Raw genomic sequence first — 23,893 nt, 5'->3', positions numbered from 1 at the left:
CTGCTGCTAATGTCCACCAGAGATCTTGTGGAGTCCAGGCCTCAACACTACAGGTGGTTTTATGGTTAATCCTGATCAGTGTACATGCAGCAACACCCTCATAAATTAAGTCTATTGTCTGACTACTGCACTGGTGCTGCTTAGTTGAGAAGAAAAAATCATTTTTAAACTTGAACCCATCGAGTTCTACTCACTAGCCTGGCTCTGGCTCCTGTACGGTACCAAGCCAGACTGGACAAGAGAAACAAAACCAACATGATTATAAATGAGCAACTGCTTCTACACACTGTGGTGCTGTGGAACAACACACTTTCCACTGATTCAGAGAAGGAAATAAGCTGCGATATGTATTTAATATTTTATTACAAAAGGTTATTACAGTTTATTGTACACAGCCTTTTAGGACGTTATCGTTCTATAGATAAGGAACACTCTATGACAGGCATGCCCACTTGACAATGCTAAGAAAATAATAATAAAAACGGTTAGAAATGAAAGGAAAAGCTGTGAATTACTTTAATACATTGATTGCATTCATTAAAAACAGGCAGTAAAGAATATCCGACAGGGGCGTAGGGACTAAGTGGAAAGTGGGCTGAACTGAAAGCAGGCACACAGGATTGGAAAGAAAAAAAACCCCACACAGTGATCTTGTTTAAATCTGTTGTTAACTGAAATATTGGGCAGACATTCAGACACAGACATTCACCAAGAAGAAAAGCTAGGTTTAATCGCACGCAAACGGACCAGGGGACTTCCAGGCTTCGCTATGGACCTGAAAGTGCTCAGGGTTTAAGGAGAAAATATTAAAATTTAGGCCATGAGTGAAAACAAAATGTGTCTAAAGCTTTAGTCGACTGTTCTGCACTTACAAAACCACATCGCACTTTACGTCAAACTAAATAAAGGTGTGCATGCCTTTAATAAATGTGTGTGGATTCCTGAAGCCCTGCAACAAACGAGTGTTCATTTCATCAACTAGACAAAAATATACATCAATAATAATAATCACTGAAAGTTATGAGTAATTCATAATTAGACCAACAGTGGAAGCACACACGTCAGGGTGTTGGCTTCTCCACACCAAAGAAAAGCAAAGCAAACAAAAACCCTGCCATGGTTTAAGTATCTGTGCCTAAATCAGAGCAGAGGCGGCGGCGCACAGCCACAAAAACTAACCAAAAAAAAAAAACAACATGCATCTTCGCAAAGTGGGAAAATAAAGCAGCACTTCTAAAGAAAATCTACAGAGATATACACTAGCATCACCTCAGCATCTTCAACATAATGAATACTGCATTAAGGAGAGAAAATCCATACGTTTAAAAAGAAACAAAACCGAGAGAAAGAGAGAGAGAGAGGTTAGTGATGGCTTACACAAATGGGCTGATGATGATAGATGTTCTCCAGAGAAACGTCCATGTACAAGTTCTAAAGACTCTCATCTCGACCGAGGCGCACGAACTTCACACAGTTCTTTCATTTCGTTTTTTTTTTTTTCGTGTGTGTGTGTCAGGATGCTATTCTGCAGGTGAAACACACTGTATAATGGTGTTATATCACTGTTTTGCTTCCTTTCCACATGTTTGTTTTTTTTCTTCAACAGTTTTTGCCTCGTTGAAGTAGACGAAAGTTCAGAGCAAATATGGGTCAGTGAGTGAGAGGAGCTCTGAGGGAACTCTCACCAGGACCTTGTCTGATCAGGAGAACAACATTTACCCTACAGGGGGATTAAATGTACATCCTAACTGACATCTTGCAGATTTCCATTTAAAAACAAAAAAACAAAACAAAAAAAGAAATCCATCCTGTAGCCTGGCGTCTATACCCCACTGTGTAAGTGTAGTCAGATAGGACTTACTGCACTCTGTTATAAAGAACATATACACACGTAAGCTGTACAGCTTCTTGTTAGGTTAATTCATTCTCTACAAATGGACCAGCTTCTTTTTAAAGCAGAAGCTGGTCCACGCATTGGGCAGCGCGCCATCCAAAACAGGACACCAGCAAATAATAAGGAAGAGAAGACTGCTTTATTTTACTTTTGGCAATAAGGGCTGTGTATTTACATGGTAACGTCACTGCACTAGTTTCATTCCTATCTCCAGGACACGGCACTCCGAGCTCTCTAACTGCACAACGTGGACCCACACGGCACTGCTGGAGCGGCTGGGGGTCAAATCGGTTTACACAAACTCAATTCAAATGGAGGAAAAAAAATATTGCAATTGTCATTTTAATCCCAATTAATGAGAGAAATAAAATTAAAAAAAGAGCAACCTGAGAAACAATAAGGAAAGTGGACAACATGCCACCCGAATACGTCCAATCACACTGAACTAGTAAAGACGACGTCGCTTCTGTAGATCGGACCGTGGATTGTAATTTAGATGACTATTTTTTGGTGATTATCTGCAGATAAATAAATAAACGCACCCCCTCACCGTTAGTGTGTGAGAGACGACTAGTGTCGTCATTTAGAGTGTCCAATCTGTGGGAGTGCAGAGACCACTTGTGCTCAGAGATTGTGCTGTGAAACAAACAGTTTCTAGTGACTCGTGTAGGCTAGACAACTGCCTTCTGATCTGTGTCTAATCTTGGAGAAGCATCTGAAATGTCATCCCTCACTGATAAGCTCTGTCTGTAGTGCAGTGATAGTAATGTAATTATAGATCTAAAGGGAAGGATTTAGACAGCCACTGTTTAGGTGTGTGTGTGTGTGTGTGTGTGTGTGTGTGTGTGTGTGTGTGTGTGTGTGCGCGCATGTGTGTGTGAGGTTTAGGTGTGGGGATGTCACATAAAGAGGGTAATCCTTATCAATGGTAGAGCCATAAAAATTCAGATTTTAATAATAATAATAATAATAATCATAATAATAATATAAAAATTGTCTTGCTTAAATATGAGTTTTATAGTCTGCGTCTCATGTTTAGGAAATTATAGTCTCTGGAATAAAGAAGAGGTGCATGTTCACTACAACTCCATGTCCTGTGCCTCGTCTTCTGAGAAATCCGACATGGAGCTTTCTGACGAAGTGTCGCCCGCTCCCTCCTCCTGCTCCTTCAGAGCCTCCTCTGTTGCATATTTCTGAATGTATTCTGTAAGAAAGAGAGAACAAGGAGGTAAAACAAGCTGGCATTTGTATGGACAGGTCCTAAATCTGCTGCTAAGGGAATGAAAACACAGACATTGTGATCACCTGTTAAGTTGGCACTCTGACCAATTACCCTGCGCCCACAGACCACAACTGATATCTCAACTTAATTATTACTGTATTATAATGAACACTAAACCTTCAGGCCCCTGATGAGATAATGTTGCCAAAAATGTATGAAAAAAACAAGGTCCAAGTAACTGTACTGTGGTGACTCTTCTCACCTTCTCACCATCATGCCACCTGCTGGAGGTTCAGGAGGTTCATTATTAAACTTCTATCGTAACAGTGTGAGGTCCATCACTGCTGTAAATATATTGGGTGGACACCAGGCTGTCACTCACCTTTAATTTTCTGCTTGTACTCCTCTGGCCGGTGTAAGTACATGGCTGCAGCATCTCCATTCAGAGGGTCAATGGGGTTGGGGTACGCAAGGAGCTGTGGCAGAAATGACTCAAATATATTGGTGAGGTCTGTAGGGGTAAAAAAAAAACAATGAAGAGATGTATTAGATAAACAGATAATGAAATCGCTAGACCCAAAGCCACTGAAACCAGTCAGGACAGCCAGAAACCTGGGGATGACCTGTAGGTTCAGTAGAACATGAAGGAGATCAGTCCTTATCTAACTGATGGTGATACACAGCTTCTAGACCAGGTTCTGCTTATGGGGAAACATCAGACCCCCTTGTTCTCAACCAGCCCTGAAGTCCCCCCCCCCCACACCCCTCTTTATCTCCCTCACGTCTTAGTCACTTTGGATAAAGGCATCTGCTAAATGAATACAGTGATGCCTAAAGATACGAGTTTAATTCATTCCGTGACTTTGCTCGTATCTCAAAACAATTTTCCCGTTTAAATGAATTAAAATCCCATTAATCCGTTCCAGCTCGCAAAATTCCACTCCAGTTATTTTGTGTTTTGAATATGAAAAATGTTCAGTACTGTATTTATAAATGACAAATATTCTATAAAAACATACAGTAATAAAAGAGAATGTTAAAAAAATAAACTTCTTTTACTTTACGGAAGATGCACACGGAGGTTGAGGGAGGAGTAAACAGGAGGAATTTTGTCTCGTATGTACACTTTCACTTTCGTTCACTTACTCACTACTGTACACTCTACTGTACACGCTACTGTACACTCTTAATGCTGCTGTACACTCTACTGTACACTCTACTGTACACGCTACTGTACACTCTTAATGCTGCTGTACACTCTACTGTACACTCTACTGTACACGCTACTGTACACGCTACTGTACACTCTTAATGCTGCTGTAGACTCTACTGTACACACTACTGTACACACTACTGTACACTCTTAATGCTGCTGTACACTCTACTGTACACACTACTGTACACACTAATGTACACTCTTAATGCTACTGTACACTCTACTGTACACACTACTGTACACACTACTGTACACTCTTAATGCTACTGTACACTACACTGTACACGCTACTGTACACTCTTAATGCTACTGTACACTCTACTGTACACTCTACTGTACACGCTACTGTACACTCTACTGTACACTCTACTGTACACGCTACTGTACACGCTACTGTACACTCTTAATGCTGCTGTACACTCTACTGTACACTCTACTGTACACTCTACTGTACACGCTACTGTACACGCTACTGTACACTCTTAATGCTGCTGTACACTCTACTGTACACACTACTGTACACACTACTGTACACTCTTAATGCTACTGTACACTCTACTGTACACGCTACTGTACACGCTACTGTACACTCTTAATGCTGCTGTACACTCTACTGTACACACTACTGTACACACTACTGTACACTCTTAATGCTACTGTACACTCTACTGTACACGCTACTGTACACTCTTAATGCTGCTGTACACTCTACTGTACACACTACTGTACACACTACTGTACACTCTTAATGCTACTGTACACTCTACTGTACACGCTACTGTACACGCTACTGTACACTCTTAATGCTGCTGTACACTCTACTGTACACACTACTGTACACACTACTGTACACTCTTAATGCTACTGTACACTCTACTGTACACGCTACTGTACACGCTACTGTACACTCTTAATGCTACTGTACACTCTACTGTACACTCTACTGTACACTCTACTGTACACTCTACTGTACACTCTTAATGCTGCTGTACACTCTACTGTACACACTACTGTACACACTACTGTACACTCTTAATGCTGCTGTACACTCTACTGTACACACTACTGTACACACTACTGTACACTCTTAATGCTACTGTACACTCTACTGTACACGCTACTGTACACTCTTAATGCTACTGTACACTCTACTGTACACTCTACTGCACACTCTTAATGCTACTGTACACTCTACTGCACACTCTACTGTACACGCTACTGTACACGCTACTGTACACTCTTAATGCTGCTGTACACTCTACTGTACACTCTACTGTACACTCTACTGTACACGCTACTGTACACTCTTAATGCTGCTGTACACTCTACTGTACACACTACTGTACACACTACTGTACACTCTTAATGCTACTGTACACTCTACTGTACACGCTACTGTACACGCTACTGTACACTCTTAATGCTACTGTACACTCTACTGCACACTACTGCACACTCTTAATGCTACTGTACACTCTACTGTACACTCTTAATGCTGCTGTACACTCTACTGTACACTCTTAATGCTGCTGTACACTCTACTGTACACTCTGCTGCACACTCTACTGTACACTCTACTGTACACTCTTAATGCTGCTGCACACTCTACTGTACACTCTACTGTACACTCTACTGTACACTCTTAATGCTACTGTACACTCTACTGTACACTCTACTGTACACTCTTAATGCTACTGTACACGCTACTGTACACGCTACTGTACACTCTTAATGCTACTGCACACTCTACTGTACACTCTTAATGCTACTGTACACTCTACTGCACACTCTACTGCACACTCTTAATGCTACTGTACACTCTACTGCACACTCTTACTGCTACTGTACACTCTACTGCACACTCTTAATGCTACTGTACACTCTACTGTACACGCTACTGTACACTCTTAATGCTACTGCACACTCTACTGTACACGCTACTGCACACGCTACTGCACACTCTTAATGCTACTGCACACGCTACTGTACACGCTACTGTACACTCTTAATGCTACTGCACACTCTACTGTACACTCTACTGTACACTCTTAATGCTACTGTACACTCTACTGCACACTACTGCACACTCAATGCTACTGTACACTACTGTACACGCTACTGTACACTCTTAATGCTACTGCACACTCTACTGCACACGCTACTGTACACTCTTAATGCTACTGTACACTCTACTGTACACTCTTAATGCTACTGTACACTCTACTGTACACTCTACTGTACACTACTGTACACTCTACTGTACACTACTGTACACTCTACTGTACACTCTTAATGCTACTGTACACTTTACTGTACACTACTGTACACTCTACTGTACACTCTTAATGCTACTTTACACTTAAATGGAACTTAACTAAACTTCACTAAAATTAACGAACTTAAATCAAGCATCACGTTAGTTCTGTCAGGTCACGTCGTCAAGTGTGCATCAGCTGTTAATCAGTTGTCCACGACGCGCACTGATCCGGTTACGACCTCCATATTACCGACCATTTAAATTCCCATTCATTGAGCCGCTCTAGCGCTTCGCTGCTGCTGTGAACTAAACTCCCTCCTCCAACCCCGACTCCACCGAGCCGGAACCCGTGTACGTTGTACCAGTTTACGTCATAAATCTCCACACATTTTTCTCTCCCTCTAATTATTTAATTATTTATTTATCCATTCATTTATTTATTATTTTCCAAAAACGCGTAAGCGAGCATATCTAATACTATACATGATTAGTGGTTCTGTTATACGGGGGTCTGTTCTATTTACGCTGCTTTCTCCGCTCTGTCCACGCATGCGCACGGACGGGCGCGGGGATTCTTGCCCAGAACAGAACCATACCGCCAACACTAACTGTATACATATCATCTAATAAATTCTCTTTTGACAAAGTGGTCCTGACAGAACTGAAATTCTCTTAACTTAACTGAACTTAATTGCTACAATTTCTGTTTTCTTTACATTAATTTTCTTCATCTCTTTTCTCTTCACTTGTTTTTGCCTTTTTTGTCACTCTTTCCTCACTAACATCTGCCGGTCGTTTTAATAAAAACCTGTCCGGTCGGCATATCAGATGCGGTGTAGTCGTACAAGTTAAAATTTTTAATGGATCCAACGCTCAAAACGGATCCGAAAATTACAGATCCGCAGATGGTCGGCGCCTTTGCGACTCTCCATAGGAAATGAATGACTTCCTGTTTATCAGCCGTCGTTTGTCGTGTGCAGTGGAAATGCGGCTTTAACCGAGTGAGACGTGGGAAGCTGAGGTGGGAAACAGAGCACACGTGGTTGTTGGGGATCTTTGTTTCGGCGGCGGCAGCTTGGATGCTCGTATCTCAAGACAAAAATTTGGTCGAATCACAGCTCGTATCTCAAAAAATTCGTATGTCAAAGCACTCGTATCTCGAGGCATCACTGTACATGTAAGCATAGGGTAATGAGAATAGACACACAGTTGATCATATGAACCGAAAGTTTTTTCTACCATCTACAGTTTGTGATTAATGTACTAAAACTGCACACAAGACCTGGGCAAGTCTCTTCCCTTTGGTCCTTCAGTCCCTTCCTAAAGTACTGGAACTTCCAGGCCAATTCTATTGTAGCTCTTTAAGTGGTCAAAAGATGACAACACACCCTGTTAATAGCTCAGTGTCTCTAACATGTGCTGTTACGGATAAAGCAACATGAAGACCATGGAGCTGTGTATAGGAGTAAAGGGGGAAAGTCCGGGGACTTCCGGTTATGGTGTGCAGCTGGTACGGCGCAGGAGAAGGGCTTGCTGCTGGATATATTTGTAGGATAGCTAATATAAAGACAAACGAGACAAAATGCCACCAAAAGATGTCAAATCGGCACTCCAATCGAAGGAATCGACACAAAATGACGAGGATAACCTAGCGCGTGCTAGCAAACAGGTGGACAAGGTAGAGCACGGCTAATACTGCTAAAAACCACAACATCTTCTGTTGTGCTCTCTGAGGGCGGACTTCTCAAAACAAACTACCGACATGAGGGATGCTATAAAAAGCATAAACACTGATTTAATTGATCATTTGAAAAGAATAGGAGAAGCCGAGGAGAGAATTTCACAAACCGAAGACAAAGAAGACGTTACAGCTCTCCAGCACAAAGTTAAAGAACTTGAAGGAGTAACATCGTCTCTGCACAATAAAGTACAAGATCTGGAGGGCCGTGAAGACGTTCAAACTTGAGACTGATCGGTCTACCTGAAAAAACTGAGGGCTCGGGCGTTTGCGTTTTTTTGTAAATTGGCTCCCTAATCTTCTGAGCAACACATTATATCTGCGCTTGTTATTGAGCGAGCAAACCGGGCCAGACAAATGAACCCTAACCGCCCGACAGCTCCGTGACCGATTGTGATGAAATTCTTGTGCTACAAGGATAAAGAGAAAACTTTGTGAGCAGCTAGAAGTCTAAAAGAACTACGATATGAAGGACAACGAATCAGTTTGTTCCCAGACCTGGGAAATGGGGGTCCACTACAGCATGATTTACCCTGCGAACCTGATAGTTACACAAGCAGAACGATGCCACATCTTTAAACCCATTACTGAGACAGAGGCCTTTATTCGGTCACTACAAACTATGGCACGATCATACACTACGATGCAGAAATGTTGACTGTAATGCTCAGTGAAGCGCAGGTAAAGCCTGATGAAATAGACTATTACTCACAACCATGTAAGATTTGTGAAGATGTCTGCAATTTTAAACCCTCTTTTAAACCCATCTGGAAAAATCCATATATTAGCCGCGTCATTGTTTAAGCCGCAAGGTTCAAAGCGTGGGGAAAAAAGTTGCGGCTTATAGTGTGGACAATATGGTAATGGTTAATAATTCGGAGATCCAAATCAGTAGTTGGAATATTAGAGGGTTGAATAATCTTGTCAAACTTAAACAAGTATTGTGTAGACTGAAACATATGAAATCAAATATTGTTTTCTTACAACAAACACATCTGTTATAAGACCATATTAGCAACATTACTAAGTGATGGCCAGGACAAGTTCACAATGCCTCTTTCACATCTCCAGCTAAAGGAGTCATGAGTCTTATTCATAAGTCAATCCCATTTCAGCTAAGAACACAACATATAGATCCGTTAGGGAGGTACATAATTCTCAATGGTACAATTTTAACAACTCAAATTAATCTAATAAATACATATGCGCCCAATGATGATGACCATGCTTTCTATCAAAATGTATTTCTCACAATATCATCACACAATGGTCATTACATAATGGGATGGGGATTTTAACTGTGTACTGAATACCCATCAACAGTCTATGATTGACCGGAATTTAACTGAAATCTGGAGGTATCTTAATCCCAATAAAAAATAATTTTCATGCTTCTCAAGTACCTACAAAACATTTTCAAGAATAGATTATTTTTTAGTCTCTAATAGCCTGATTTCAAATGCTACTATAATAGTATCATACTGTCTGATCATGCCCCAATTACACTTATAGTTCAGATAAGCAACCTGTAAGTAAAGGAAACTTATACTACATTTGCTTAATATGTTTAACATTTGAGAAAGGAATCCTACCCCCTTCATTAAGATCAGCACTAATAACACTTATATTAAAGCTAGCCAAACCTTCTAATGATAGGTCATCCTATAGGCCAAGATCCTTAATGTCTTGTGACATAAAAATACTTTGCAAGGCCTTAGCTATGAGAATTGTAACCTCATTATGAATGATCACAATGGGTTTGTTCTTGGAAGACAGGCCTTCCATAATACACGTAGGGTTCTTAATATACTATATAAAAAGCAGAATGCTAAAGACCATGCAATCCTGTCATTGGATGCTGAAAAGGCCTTTGACAGGATTGAACGAAGACTCCTGTTTGAAATGCTTAAAAGATTCGGACTGGGAGATGGATATCTTAAATGGCTCAGGCTAATTTATAAGGATCCTCTGGCAGAAGTAATAACAAATAGCCAAATCTCAAAGCCACCAAAGGTGCCCCTTATAAGCCTTATTATTTTTATTTACAGTTAAACCTCTTGCCATGGCGATTCGAAATAGTCCAGATATAGTTATATATAGTTATTTATAGTTATTTCTATTCCAGAGATAGTATTTCTTACAAAGCTAGACACTTTTATCCGGGCACTTCACAAAACCCCAATAGTTTGAAGCATTTTCAGGTTATAAAATTAATAAATAAAATTCTTACTATAATTGGTCAGTTCATTGGAGATAATGTTCCTCTTTATCTCCAACCAAAACTGTGTGTATTCCATATATACCCAATAAATCTGGTCGTAAATGCAAGAACACGTAAACTAACAGACATGTCATTGCATTAAAGTGGAAAGACACTCAAAGACCGTCTTCATACCAATGGATCAAGGAAATGTCCTCAAACTTTGCTTTGGAGAAACTGACATGTGCTATTAAAGGGAAGCTAAATGACTTTTATAACATCTGGACTCCTTTTCTGTGGTCAAGTGGACTTGACAGCACAATAACCTGGGACCTGAACATAAGGTTAAAGAACACTGAATTGCTGCAATTTGTTAAGTTCAAGTATCAAAATATTATCTCATTTAAGTGTATTTTTATGTCATCTATTTTTTTTATTTTATGTTCCAACTGTCATTGTTCATTTTGATATTTAATTTCTTGTAGAGTTTTTATTTTGTCTTGATGTGGAAAAAACCTAATAAAAATAGTAATGGGGGAAAAAGGGGGAAGTCCATCAGGGAGCCACGTGGAGACATTTGACATGTAAAACAACAGCATCGTAGTGAAAACCATCAGTGACCTCCTCACAGCAGGAGATATAGAATGAAGATGTAAACACATCAGTGACCTCCTCACAGCAGGAGATATAGAATGAAGATGTAAACACATCAGTGACCTCCTCACAGCAGGAGATATAGAATGAAGATGTAAACACATCAGCAGTAAGCAGATGGAGTCCAGATTAAAATTCACATTAGAGACGATCCACAACATTTCAGAAACTGACATGAACCGCTAATAAATGGATAGAAAGCCCAAAGTGTGGAGGGAGACATCCGAGCTCATCTGTGAGTGTCACAGGCCCCTCCCCCACCCCCCCACATACACACAGGTGTGTGTAAACTCATACATACCATAGAGAGCACTCCATGTCTGATTGATCACGTCTAAGCACACAGTCCCAGACCTACAGTGAAGACAAAACAGTTCTTCTGTATTAGACATTAAATGTTATGGTTCCATTGGCTGGAGAATACCACAGTGATGCTCCTCAGATCATCTAGAATTCTGTACAGTTCCACATCTGCAGTGACTGGTGTAATGTGAATATTAATAAAACTTCCTTCAGTATCCACACTTAATGATCAATCACACCAGGTGTAAATAAAGAACAGGGGACGTGCTGTACTACAATGTTAGAGACCACACTACTCCGTACTGATAAGTGCTGACTGGTTCCAACCAGACCAGTTTATATTACAGCTTAATAAGATATAAACACACCACAAGTTCTGTGTGCTCACCGTGCAGCTTGGTGACTCCTGAAGTCCACTCATTCAGACCTGATCACCTTTTATTAACTTTAAATATCATACAGCTGCTCTCCCCCTCACTCCTGCTCTCTCTCTCTCTCTCGCTCGCTCAATCCCTCCCTTTCTCTCTCTGTCACACTCCCACCCTCTCTCTCTCTCTTCCTTTCTCTCTCACTCCCCCCCTCTCTCTCTCTCTCACTCCCTCCTTCTTTCATACTCCCTCTCTCTCTCTCCCTCACTCTTTCTCTCTCACTCCCTCCTTCTTTCATACTCCCCCTCTCTCTCCCTCCCTCTATCCCTCCCTTCCCTCTCTCTTACTCCCTCCCTTCCCTCTCTCTTACTCCCTCCCTTCCCTCTCTCTTACTCCCTCCCTCCCCTCTCTCATACTCCCTTCCCTCTCTTTCTCTCTCTCACTCCCTCCTTCTTTCATACTCCCCCTCTCTCTCTCTCCCTCTCTCCCTCCTTCTTTCATACTCCCCCCCTCTCTCTCTCCCTCCCTCTATCCCTCCCTTCCCTCTCTCTTACTCCCTCCCTTCCCTCTCTCTTACTCCCTCCCTCCCCTCTCTCATACTCCCTCCCCTCTCTCATACTCCCTTCCCTCTCTTTCTCTCTCTCACTCCCTCCCTCTCTCTCTCTCTCGCTCCCGCCCTCTCTCACTCCCTCCCCCTCTCTCTGAGGCCCACACATTTAAAACACCACCTACAGTTAAGAACCCTCTTCTTCTCTCAGCGAACTCCTACAGGGTGTCTATTGATCGAATAAACTGGTCCGAGTTTCTAATCAGATCAGGTTCCTCGCTGTAGCCTGTGGAAGTGTAGAAGTGACTATACAATGAAATCATCTAACAGTTTCAGATTATTAATAGTTCCTAACCTTTACTTTATGCAGACTATTAAAAACTACAGTACTCCCCAGCCACTATTACACCTGATACTTAAACAGCTGATGCTTGGCATCATTAACTCAGAAACATGGTACATTTGACTTCAGGTCCTTCACTGTCCTCAGACCTGATCAGCAACATTCCTGGGTCTCTCTACTCATTAAGGTACACTTGTATATAGATAGAAACTTTCCCTTACAGATACCCTCATGCTGTTGAATGGATAAACAGACAGTAAGGAACTTCTCACGTCTCTTCTCCAACACACTCGACACATCTTTACTTACGCTTCATCGATGTTCGGATGAAAGATCTTATTCATGAATCCTGCAGAAGACAAAACACAACAGAGCACATCTTGTAGTGGTTCCATGAAGATCTCTGACATGGTTTAAACTGATTTAGAATCGCTCTCTCGCACACACACACACACACACACACACACACACACACAGTACCTATAGATGGTGATTTGAACGGGTATTTGTCTGGAAGATCTACTCGCACCTTCCATACTCCTCCCTCATATGGTGCTGCAGTCAGGGGAAAAGTTATTAGCATCAGAATTAATAACACTCCAAAAAGAGCTAAAGCAATTACGCTGCATCTGAGGCACAGCTGCAACCTGTAACTCCCCAACAACAAACATGCACATCCACCTTGTCAACCTCAGCTAGTCCTCCAGGCTACCAGTGGCAGACTAGCTTTTTACATCACAGGGCAGGAGGGAGGACAGGGCGGAGCGGGTGTCAGGGCAGGAGGGAGGACAGGGTAGGAGGAGGATGGGGCAGTGGGGGGGTGGCAGGGCAGGAGGAAGGACAGGGTAGGAGGAGGATGGGGCAGTGGGGGGTGGCAGGGCAGGAGGGAGGACAGGGTAGGAGGAGGATGGGGCAGTGGGGGTGTCAGGGCAGGAGGGAGGACAGGGTAGGAGGAGGATGGGGCAGTGGGGGGGTGGCAGGGCAGGAGGAAGGACAGGGTAGGAGGAGGATGGGGCAGTGGGGGGTGGCAGGGCAGGAGGGAGCACAGGGTAGGAGGAGGATGGGGCAGTGGGGGTGTCAGGGCAGGAGGGAGGACAGGGTAGGAGGAGGATGGGGCAGTGGGAGGTGTCAGAGCAGGAGGAAGGACAGGGTAGGAGGAGGATGGGGCGGTGGGGATGGCAGGGCAGGAGGGAGGACAGGGTAGGAGGAGGATGGGGCGGTGGGGGGTGACAGGGCAGGAGGGAGGACAGGGTAGGAGGAGGATGGGGTGGTGGGGTGGCAGGGCAGGAGGGAAGACAGGGTAGGAGGAGGATGGGGCGGTGGGGGTGGCAGGGCAGGAGGGAGGACAGGGTAGGAGGAGGATGGGGCAGTGGGAGGTGTCAGAGCAGGAGGAAGGACAGGGTAGGAGGAGGATGGGGTGGTGGGGGTGGCAGGGCAGGAGGGAGGACAGGGTAGGAGGAGGATGGGGCGGTGGGGAGTGGCAGGGCAGGAGGGAGGACAGGGTAGGAGGAGGATGGGGTGCTGGGGGTGGCAGGGCAGGAGGGAAGACAGGGTAGGAGGAGGATGGGGCGGTGGGGAGTGGCAGGGCAGGAGGGAAGACAGGGTAGGAGGAGGATGGGGCGGTGGGGGGGTGGCAGGGCAGGAGGAAGGACAGGGTAGGAGGAGGATGGGGCAGTGGGGGGTGGCAGGGCAGGAGGGAGGACAGGGTAGGAGGAGGATGGGGCAGTGGGGGTGTCAGGGCAGGAGGGAGGACAGGGTAGGAGGAGGATGGGGCGGTGGGGGGGTGGCAGGGCAGGAGGAAGGACAGGGTAGGAGGAGGATGGGGCAGTGGGGGGTGGCAGGGCAGGAGGGAGCACAGGGTAGGAGGAGGATGGGGCAGTGGGGGTGTCAGGGCAGGAGGGAGGACAGGGTAGGAGGAGGATGGGGCAGTGGGAGGTGTCAGAGCAGGAGGAAGGACAGGGTAGGAGGAGGATGGGGCGGTGGGGATGGCAGGGCAGGAGGGAGGACAGGGTAGGAGGAGGATGGGGCGGTGGGGGGTGACAGGGCAGGAGGGAGGACAGGGTAGGAGGAGGATGGGGTGGTGGGGTGGCAGGGCAGGAGGGAAGACAGGGTAGGAGGAGGATGGGGCGGTGGGGGTGGCAGGGCAGGAGGGAGGACAGGGTAGGAGGAGGATGGGGCAGTGGGAGGTGTCAGAGCAGGAGGAAGGACAGGGTAGGAGGAGGATGGGGTGGTGGGGGTGGCAGGGCAGGAGGGAGGACAGGGTAGGAGGAGGATGGGGCGGTGGGGAGTGGCAGGGCAGGAGGGAGGACAGGGTAGGAGGAGGATGGGGTGGTGGGGGTGGCAGGGCAGGAGGGAAGACAGGGTAGGAGGAGGATGGGGCGGTGGGGGTGGCAGGGCAGGAGGGAGGACAGGGTAGGAGGAGGATGGGGCGGTGGGGGTGGCAGGGCAGGAGGGAGGACAGGGTAGGAGGAGGATGGGGTGGTGGGGGTGGCAGGGCAGGAGGGAGGACAGGGTAGGAGGAGGATGGGGCGGTGGGGGTGGCAGGGCAGGAGGGAGGACAGGGTAGGAGGAGGATGGGGCAGTGGGGATGGCAGGGCAGGAGGGAGGACAGGGTAGGAGGAGGATGGGGCGGTGGGGGTGGCAGGGCAGGAGGAGGATGGGGTGGTGGGGGTGTCAGGGCAGGAGGGAAGACAGGGTAGGAGGATGGGGCAGTGGGGGTGGCAGGGCAGGAGGGAGGACAGGGTAGGAGGAGGATGGGGCAGTGGGGGGTGGCAGGGCAGGAGGAAGGACAGGGTAGGAGGAGGATGGGGCGGTGGGGGTGGCAGGGCAGGAGGGAGGACAGGGTAGGAGGAGGATGGGGCAGTGGGAGGTGTCAGAGCAGGAGGAAGGACAGGGTAGGAGGAGGATGGGGCGGTGGGGGTGGCAGGGCAGGAGGGAGGACAGGGTAGGAGGAGGATGGGGCAGTGGGAGGTGGCAGGGCAGGAGGGAGGACAGGGTAGGAAAGGATGGGGTGGTGGGGGTGGCAGGGCAGGAGGGAAGACAGGGTAGGAGGAGGATGGGGCGGTGGGGGTGGCAGGGCAGGAGGGAGGACAGGGTAGGAGGAGGATGGGGCGGTGGGGGGTGGCAGGGCAGGAGGGAGGACAGGGTAGGAGGAGGATGGGGCGGTGGGGATGGCAGGGCAGGAGGGAGGACAGGGTAGGAGGAGGATGGGGCGGTGGGGGTGGCAGGGCAGGAGGAGGATGGGGTGGTGGGGGTGTCAGGGCAGGAGGGAAGACAGGGTAGGAGGAGGATGGGGCGGTGGGGGTGGCAGGGCAGGAGGGAGGACAGGGTAGGAGGAGGATGGGGCAGTGGGAGGTGTCAGAGCAGGAGGAAGGACAGGGTAGGAGGAGGATGGGGCGGTGGGGGTGGCAGGGCAGGAGGGAGGACAGGGTAGGAGGAGGATGGGGCGGTGGGGGGTGGCAGGGCAGGAGGGAGGACAGGGTAGGAGGAGGATGGGGCGGTGGGGATGGCAGGGCAGGAGGGAGGACAGGGTAGGAGGAGGATGGGGCGGTGGGGGTGGCAGGGCAGGAGGGAGGACAGGGTAGGAGGAGGATGGGGCAGTGGGAGGTGTCAGAGCAGGAGGAAGGACAGGGTAGGAGGAGGATGGGGCGGTGGGGGTGGCAGGGCAGGAGGGAGGACAGGGTAGGAGGAGGATGGGGCGGTGGGGGGTGGCAGGGCAGGAGGGAGGACAGGGTAGGAAAGGATGGGGTGGTGGGGGTGGCAGGGCAGGAGGGACGTCAGGGTAGGAGGAGGATGGGGCGGTGGGGGTGGCAGGGCAGGAGGGAGGACAGGGTAGGAGGAGGATGGGGCGGTGGGGGGTGGCAGGGCAGGAGGGAGGACAGGGTAGGAGGAGGATGGGGCGGTGGGGGTGGCAGGGCAGGAGGGAGGACGGGGCAATGGGATGTGGCAGGGCAGGAGGATGACAGGGCGATGGGGGTGGCATGGCAGGAGGGAGGACAGGGCAGGAGGGAGGACGGGGCGATGGGGGTGGCAGGGCAGGAGGGAGGACAGGGTAGGAAAGGATGGGGTGGTGGGGGTGGCAGGGCAGGAGGGAAGACAGGGTAGGAGGAGGATGGGGCGGTGGGGGTGGCAGGGCAGGAGGGAGGACAGGGTAGGAGGAGGATGGGGCGGTGGGGGGTGGCAGGGCAGGAGGGAGGACAATGTAGGAGGAGGATGGGGCGGTGGGGGTGGCAGGGCAGGAGGGAGGACGGGGCAATGGGATGTGGCAGGGCAGGAGGATGACAGGGCGATGGGGGTGGCATGGCAGGAGGGAGGATAAGGTAGGGGGAGCACAGGAGCAGAACTGATGTGTTTCCAGCCTGACTGCCTTTAACCAAATGCTTTATGTTAATTATGTTAATTTTAAATGTACATCTAATGCTTTACTTTTGTTATACAGCTAAGAGTCTGAAAGGATCACAAACACTGCCATTAACTTTAAACTGGATATTTATCAAATCAAGGCATTGTATAAGATCCTATATTTTTTCCCTAAGATACAAATGGCACTTATAGGAAACATCAACAAGGTCAGAAGGTGCAGGAGTCACTGAAGGTCAACATATTACACACTTACTATTACTTAGAAGAGGGAAAAAAAAAAAACAATCTTACTTCCTTGTGGTCCATAAAACTTCACCACAAATTCATTAAGTCCACTCAGAATGGTGACTTCATGTTTACTCTCAATGCTGAATGAAGCGGGTTAAGGTCAGTGCCCAGTAGAGCAGGTGGAAACATCATGGGTACTGTTAGAATTCCTAAACATGAGGAACCAGAGACACTGCTGGCTTTTCCCAGAAACCTCTTAGCTTCATTTAAAGTCGATATATGAACCTGTAGATAAACCTGTTTGTTTTGCTCTACTTCATGTAAATCTCTCTTTACTGCATGTGCCATGTGGTCCGAATCATGCAGCTGAAGCTCTTTACCATATATGGGAACATGACAGAGGTTCTTTATGCAAATGAGCATTTGGGCCTTGTGGGCTTGCTTCATCAATGGCCTGAGAGACCAGAAAATCTACTAAAGTCCATCTGACAGCCTTCTGTGAAGCCGGGACGATTACTGGAGGCAGTGTTCTACATTACCATGGTGACCTAGGGAAATTTGACCACACCTTCATACCTTAGAGCTGTGGGTGTGTCGCTCACTTGTCTTGTTGAAGTGCCTGTGTTTATTAGGAGTATTGAAATTAAATAGAGCGTGACTGATCCTGCAGAGGGATTAGATTAGTCATTAGTCACAATTAGAGATGGTGAAAGCCTCACACTGCCATGTGACTGCAGGTTTTGTAGGAGTCATCAACACAACCAATGACAGTGTCCATATTTGAGGAGGAGAAGGAAAAATTAACTAGAGGAAAAAAGGAAAACCTGGAGCTGCTGTTAATTCATGTCTGACAAAAAAATGAGGGGTTTCATCATGGACTTGTCTGGGTCTGGGGCAGGACTACTCTGATGCTCTTGATTAAACATGTGATAGCACGTCTATGTACCCAATCTCTGTCTAATTCGGTCAGAGGGACCCTCACAGAGAAAGGCGAGAACAAGCAGGTCATGTGTCAGGACTATTACCTTTTAGGTTGGATACAAAAATCCCTTTTCATGTTGGGCTGGCTTCAGTAGAGGACAGTTTTTCCCAGATTTGGCAACCCACATGGGTCAGAGGAGTCCTGAGTGAGACACCAGGTGTTGAGAACACACACCTGAGGAACATGCTGGTGTTTTCTGACGTCACTGCATGTCCTGACTGAAACTCAAGCCTTGTGGTGTCACTCTAGACTGATAAAAAGGAGAAGGCGAGTGCAGAGTAATGCTGGAATTTTATACTTCTAACTGGTGTACTGGAGCTGATCTCTGGAGCTGTGTGAAGTCCCCTTCTGCTTTAAACTCTCTACAATCATCCCGGTCCCCAAGAAACCCTCCATCACTGGACTGAATGACTACAGACCTGTCGCTCTGACATCTGTCGACATGAAGACCTTTGAACAGCTGATATTGACCCACCTAAAGACTGTCACAGAACAGATGCTGGATCCCCTACAGTTTGCCTACCATGAAAACAGATCAGTGGACGACGCAGTCAACATTGGACTGCACTACATTCTGCAACACCTGGACTGCCCCGGGACAGACGCCCGGAATCTGTTTGTCAACTTCGGTTCGGCTTTTAATACTATATTTCCAGACGTTTGCAGATGATACTACGCTCATCTGTCTCATCCAAGATGGCGATGAGTCTGCATACCGGCAGGAGGTGAAGCGGCTGGTGCTGTGGTGCAGTCTGAACAGTCTAGAGCTAAACACCCTCAAAACTGTGGAGATGATAGTGGACTTTAGGAAAGACCTATCAACACTACTCCCCCTCACAATATCTAACAGCCCGGTGTCATCTGTGGAGGCCTACAAGTTTCTGTTCACTACCATTTCCCAAGACCTGAAATGGGAGTGCAACATAAACCCCATCATCAAAAAGGCCCAGCAGAGGATGTACTTTCTACGCCATCTAAGGAAGTTTGGTCTGCCACAGGAGCTGTTGATGCTGTTCTACACTGCAGTCATTGAATCTGTCCTGTTCACATCCATCACCATCTGGTTTGGTGCAGCAACAAAACAGGACAGAAACAGACTGCAACACACAGTAAAAACAGCAGAAAAAATAATTGCCCCCCCTGCCCACTCCCCAGGACTTGTACGACACAAGAACCAGAAACCGTGCAGTAAAAATCACCACTGATCCTTCACACCCTGGACACAACCTCTTTCAGCTCCTCCCTTCTCTCAGGTGCTACAGAACTTTGTTTACTAAAACTACCAGACACAGGAACAGTTTGTTTCCCCAGACAATCACCCTGATTAACACCTCACCATCATTATATTCACTGCTTCATATCTATAAGTGCTGCATTATCAGGACTGTCAGTCATCACATCATCTGTGTATATTACACACTACTGCTGCTGTATATTGTACTAAAGTATAATATTACACAATATTGTTATTTACACTACAATGTAAACTCACACTATGTACATAACTGATCTGTCATATATTCTGAATTTATATTTAATACTCATACTGACTATTGTATCACATCTGTATTGTCTTGTATAGTCTATTGTATAATGTAGTGTTATTTATGTGTGTATTGTATAGTATAGTGTTATTTATGTGTGTATTGTATAGTATAGTGTTATTTATGTGTGTATTGTATAGTATAGTGTTATTTATGTGTGTCTTGTATAGTATAGTGTTATTTATGTGTGTATTGTATAGTATAGTGTTATTTATGTGTGTATTGTATAGTATAGTGTTATTTATGTGTGTATTGTATAGTATAGTGTTATTTATGTGTGTATTGTATAGTATAGTGTTATTTATGTGTGTATTGTATAGTATAGTGTTATGGATGTGTGTATTGTATAGTATAGTGTTATTTATGTGTGTATTGTATAGTATAGTGTTATTTATGTGTGTATTGTATAGTATAGTGTTATTTATGTGTGTATTGTATAGTATAGTGTTATTTATGTGTGTCTTGTATAGTATAGTGTTATTTATGTGTGTATTGTATAGTATAGTGTTATTTATGTGTGTATTGTATAGTATAGTGTTATTTATGTGTGTATTGTATAGTATAGTGTTATTTATGTGTGTATTGTATAGTATAGTGTTATGGATGTGTGTATTGTATAGTATAGTGTTATTTATGTGTGTATTGTATAGTATAGTGTTATTTATGTGTGTATTGTATAGTATAGTGTTATTTATGTGTGTATTGTATAGTATAGTGTTATTTATGTGTGTATTGTATAGTATAGTGTTATGTATGTGTGTATTGTATAGTATAGTGTTATTTATGTCTGTATTGTATAGTATAGTGTTATGTATGTGTGTATTGTGTAGTATAGTGTTATTTATGTGTGTATTGTATAGTACAGTGTTATGTATGTGTGTATTGTATAGTATAGTGTTGTTTATGTGTGTATAGTAGAGTATAGTGTTATTTATGTGTGTATTGTATAGTATAGTGTTATTTATGTGTGTATTGTATAGTAGTGTTATTTATGTGTGTATTGTATAGTATAGTGTTATTTTTGTGTGTATTGTATAGTGTTATTTTTGTGTGTATTGTATAGTATAGTGTTGTTTATGTGTGTATTGTATAGTATAGTGTTATTTATGTGTGTATTGTATAGTATAGTGTTATTTATGTGTGTATTGTATAGTATAGTGTTATTTATGTGTGTATTGTATAGTATAGTGTTATTTATGTGTGTCTTGTATAGTATAGTGTTATTTATGTGTGTATTGTATAGTATAGTGTTATTTATGTGTGTATTGTATAGTATAGTGTTATTTATGTGTGTATTGTATAGTATAGTGTTATTTATGTGTGTATTGTATAGTATAGTGTTATGGATGTGTGTATTGTATAGTATAGTGTTATTTATGTGTGTATTGTATAGTATAGTGTTATTTATGTGTGTATTGTATAGTATAGTGTTATTTATGTGTGTATTGTATAGTATAGTGTTATTTATGTGTGTATTGTATAGTATAGTGTTATTTATGTGTGTATTGTATAGTATAGTGTTATTTATGTGTGTATTGTATAGTACAGTGTTATGTATGTGTGTATTGTGTAGTATAGTGTTATTTATGTGTGTATTGTATAGTACAGTGTTATGTATGTGTGTATTGTATAGTATAGTGTTGTTTATGTGTGTATAGTAGAGTATAGTGTTATTTATGTGTGTATAGTATAGTATAGTGTTATTTATGTGTGTATTGTATAGTATAGTGTTATTTGTGTGTGTATTGTATAGTATAGTGTTATTTATGTGTGTATTGTATAGTATAGTGTTATTTATGTGTGTATTGTATAGTATAGTGTTATTTATGTGTGTATTGTATAGTATAGTGTTGTTTATGTGTGTATTGTATAGTATAGTGTTATGTCTGTATTGTATAGTATAGTGTTATTTATGTGTATATTGTATAGTATAGTGTTATTTATGTGTGTATTGTGTAGTATAGTGTTATTTATGTGTATATAGTATAGTGTTATTTATGTGTGTATTGTATAGTATAGTGTTATTTATGTGTGTATTGTGTAGTATAGTGTTATTTATGTGTATATAGTATAGTGTTATTTATGTGTGTATTGTATAGTATAGTGTTATTTATGTGTGTATTGTATAGTATAGTGTTATTTATGTGTGTATTGTATAGTATAGTGTTATTTATGTGTGTAGAGTCACAAACAGAACCCGGTGTGTGAGAGTGAACACACTTAGCTAATAAAGCTGAGAAGTGAGAAGTGAAGAATGGAGCGCAGTCATGCTCCCTGAGCCCGGAGTCCCTCCTCCTTCCGCTTCCGGGTGGTAACAGACTGACCAATCAGCGTGCGCGCTTGTCTGCCCCTCACACGAAAACACAAGTGTTTGTGCCCGTTGTGTGTGTATAACACGGTGTAAAGCTCCTGCTGTTCTTTACTCTTCATCACTAAGTCACTAGGCCTTAACACCACAGCACACACAGACGCCCATGTCCGCCTGTTATGGGCCTTTTCTTTGTACAACAGCGCAATAACGCTCCGTATGTGACCGTCCGCTAGAGGCGTCAATACAGAAAAACAATCCGATTAATAGCAATAACAGGACTAACCCTAGTGTGGGGAATAAACCAGCTCGGGTACAACACACACACTACACTATAAAACACCCCCAGGGTGAACAGGCACAACACACACACTACACTATAAAACACCCCCAGGGTGAACAGGCACAACACACAGAAAACTAGTCTGTTTTACAGTCGGCGCTTTTCACCAAACATCACCACATTACAGCCTGTAAACAGTACAGCTGTCACCCTGTTTATCTGTCACTAATCATCCGGACAACAGCACAGACTCGTACCTCTGTACTGTAGTCAGGCCTCAGCTGCTCACTTAGCACGTTAGCTTCTCCGTGTTAGCACGTTAGCTTCTCCGTGTTAGCACGTTAGCTTCTCCGTGTTAGCACGTTAGCTTCACCGTGTTAGCACGTTAGCTTCTCCGTGTTAGCACGTTAGCTTCTCCGTGTTAGCACGTTAGCTTCATCGTGTTAGCACGTTAGCTTCACCGTGTTAGCGCGTGTAGATATCTATGGTTAGCGCGTTAGCACGTTAGCTTCACCGTGTTAGCGCGTATAGATATCTATGGTTAGCACGTTAGCTTCACCGTGTTAGCACATTAGCTTCACCGTAGCTCGAGTGTCTATGTTGCATTTCATTAACACATAACACACAGATGTTAATGGTGTGTGTGTTGTGTACTTTTATCTGTCTGTGTCCAGGCTTTGGTCAACACTGTGTATGAAAACACACGCACACACAAACACACACACTGCGGGACGGAAGTACGTAACTGCTAACAGCTTGGCTAAATAACAGAGACGACAAAAAAAAACCTTGAAACACGTCGGGAACAAACAGCAAAGGCTTCACAAAGCATTTTAAAGCCCACAGACAGTGTTACTGTGACTGTCAGCACGGACATTAACACTACATTGTACAGGCTAAAAATAAACGGACTGCTAATCTGTGGGCTGTAATCCTGCTGCTAGCTAGTTGTTGACAATACTGTGCTTTTAATACGGTGTTTTTTTTTTAAACCTGCTATCCGTTTGTTGTATTGTTGTCATGTAAACAAACATTATTGGTAAAAGGCTGTGTACACTTGTTTTATATATAAACCTAGCTGTTAACACTAAGACATGTCGTTATATGCAGGTTTTTGTCCAATATAGTGAAGGATACAGTTTCACCACGTCGGTGTCCATTCTCCTTTTACCCGGACTGGGAGACGACATGTTTATAGCTCCGTGTGGAATGCTAATGTCTTCTCAACCGGATTGTCGTGCGCTTGACTTGTATCTAAACTGTAAAGTACTATAAGTAAAAGAGCAGCTAATGAACTTGCACCTTGTTGTCGCACCGTTTCCCTCGGCTGCTTCGTCCTCTCTCTGCTTTGTTGTGCTCTATCCTGTATGTCTCCCCCCCTCCCACACTGATGGCGTCATATATAAGAGACGGACTGGAGTCCGAATCAGAATCAGAACCACGT

At 44.6% G+C, this 23,893-nt stretch overlaps 1 protein-coding gene across 1 annotated transcript; it reads right to left on the bottom strand.

The window, feature by feature from the left end:
• Positions 1–346: 346 nt before the first annotated feature.
• On the bottom strand, positions 347–23,829 carry ube2h (ubiquitin-conjugating enzyme E2H (UBC8 homolog, yeast)). Its single transcript, XM_060889473.1, has 7 exons — positions 23,587–23,829; positions 17,396–17,472; positions 13,223–13,297; positions 13,052–13,091; positions 11,483–11,535; positions 3,499–3,627; positions 347–3,098 (listed from the first exon to the last, which is right to left on the bottom strand). The coding sequence occupies exons 1-7, from the start codon at positions 23,637–23,639 to the stop codon at positions 2,974–2,976; spliced, it is 552 nt and encodes a 183-aa protein (XP_060745456.1). The 5' UTR covers positions 23,640–23,829; the 3' UTR covers positions 347–2,973.
• Between the last annotated feature and the right edge of the window lie 64 nt (positions 23,830–23,893).

This window comes from Tachysurus vachellii, chromosome 16 (genome assembly GCF_030014155.1).
Source record: "Tachysurus vachellii isolate PV-2020 chromosome 16, HZAU_Pvac_v1, whole genome shotgun sequence".
Lineage (NCBI taxonomy): Eukaryota > Metazoa > Chordata > Actinopteri > Siluriformes > Bagridae > Tachysurus > Tachysurus vachellii.
Note: the sequence above shows the minus strand (reverse complement) of the source record. Positions and strands in the feature narration are given on the sequence as shown.

Coding starts and splice junctions, on each gene's coding strand:
- ube2h (XM_060889473.1), bottom strand. CDS start 23,639: ATGTCGTCTCCCAGTCCGGGTAAAAGGAGAATGGACACCGACGTGGTG. Junction 13,092..13,222: donor GTTCAAATCACCATCTATAG/GTACTGTGTGTG, acceptor TGTCTTCTGCAG/GATTCATGAATAAGATCTTT. Junction 3,628..11,482: donor GACATGGAGTGCTCTCTATG/GTATGTATGAGT, acceptor TTACCCCTACAG/ACCTCACCAATATATTTGAG.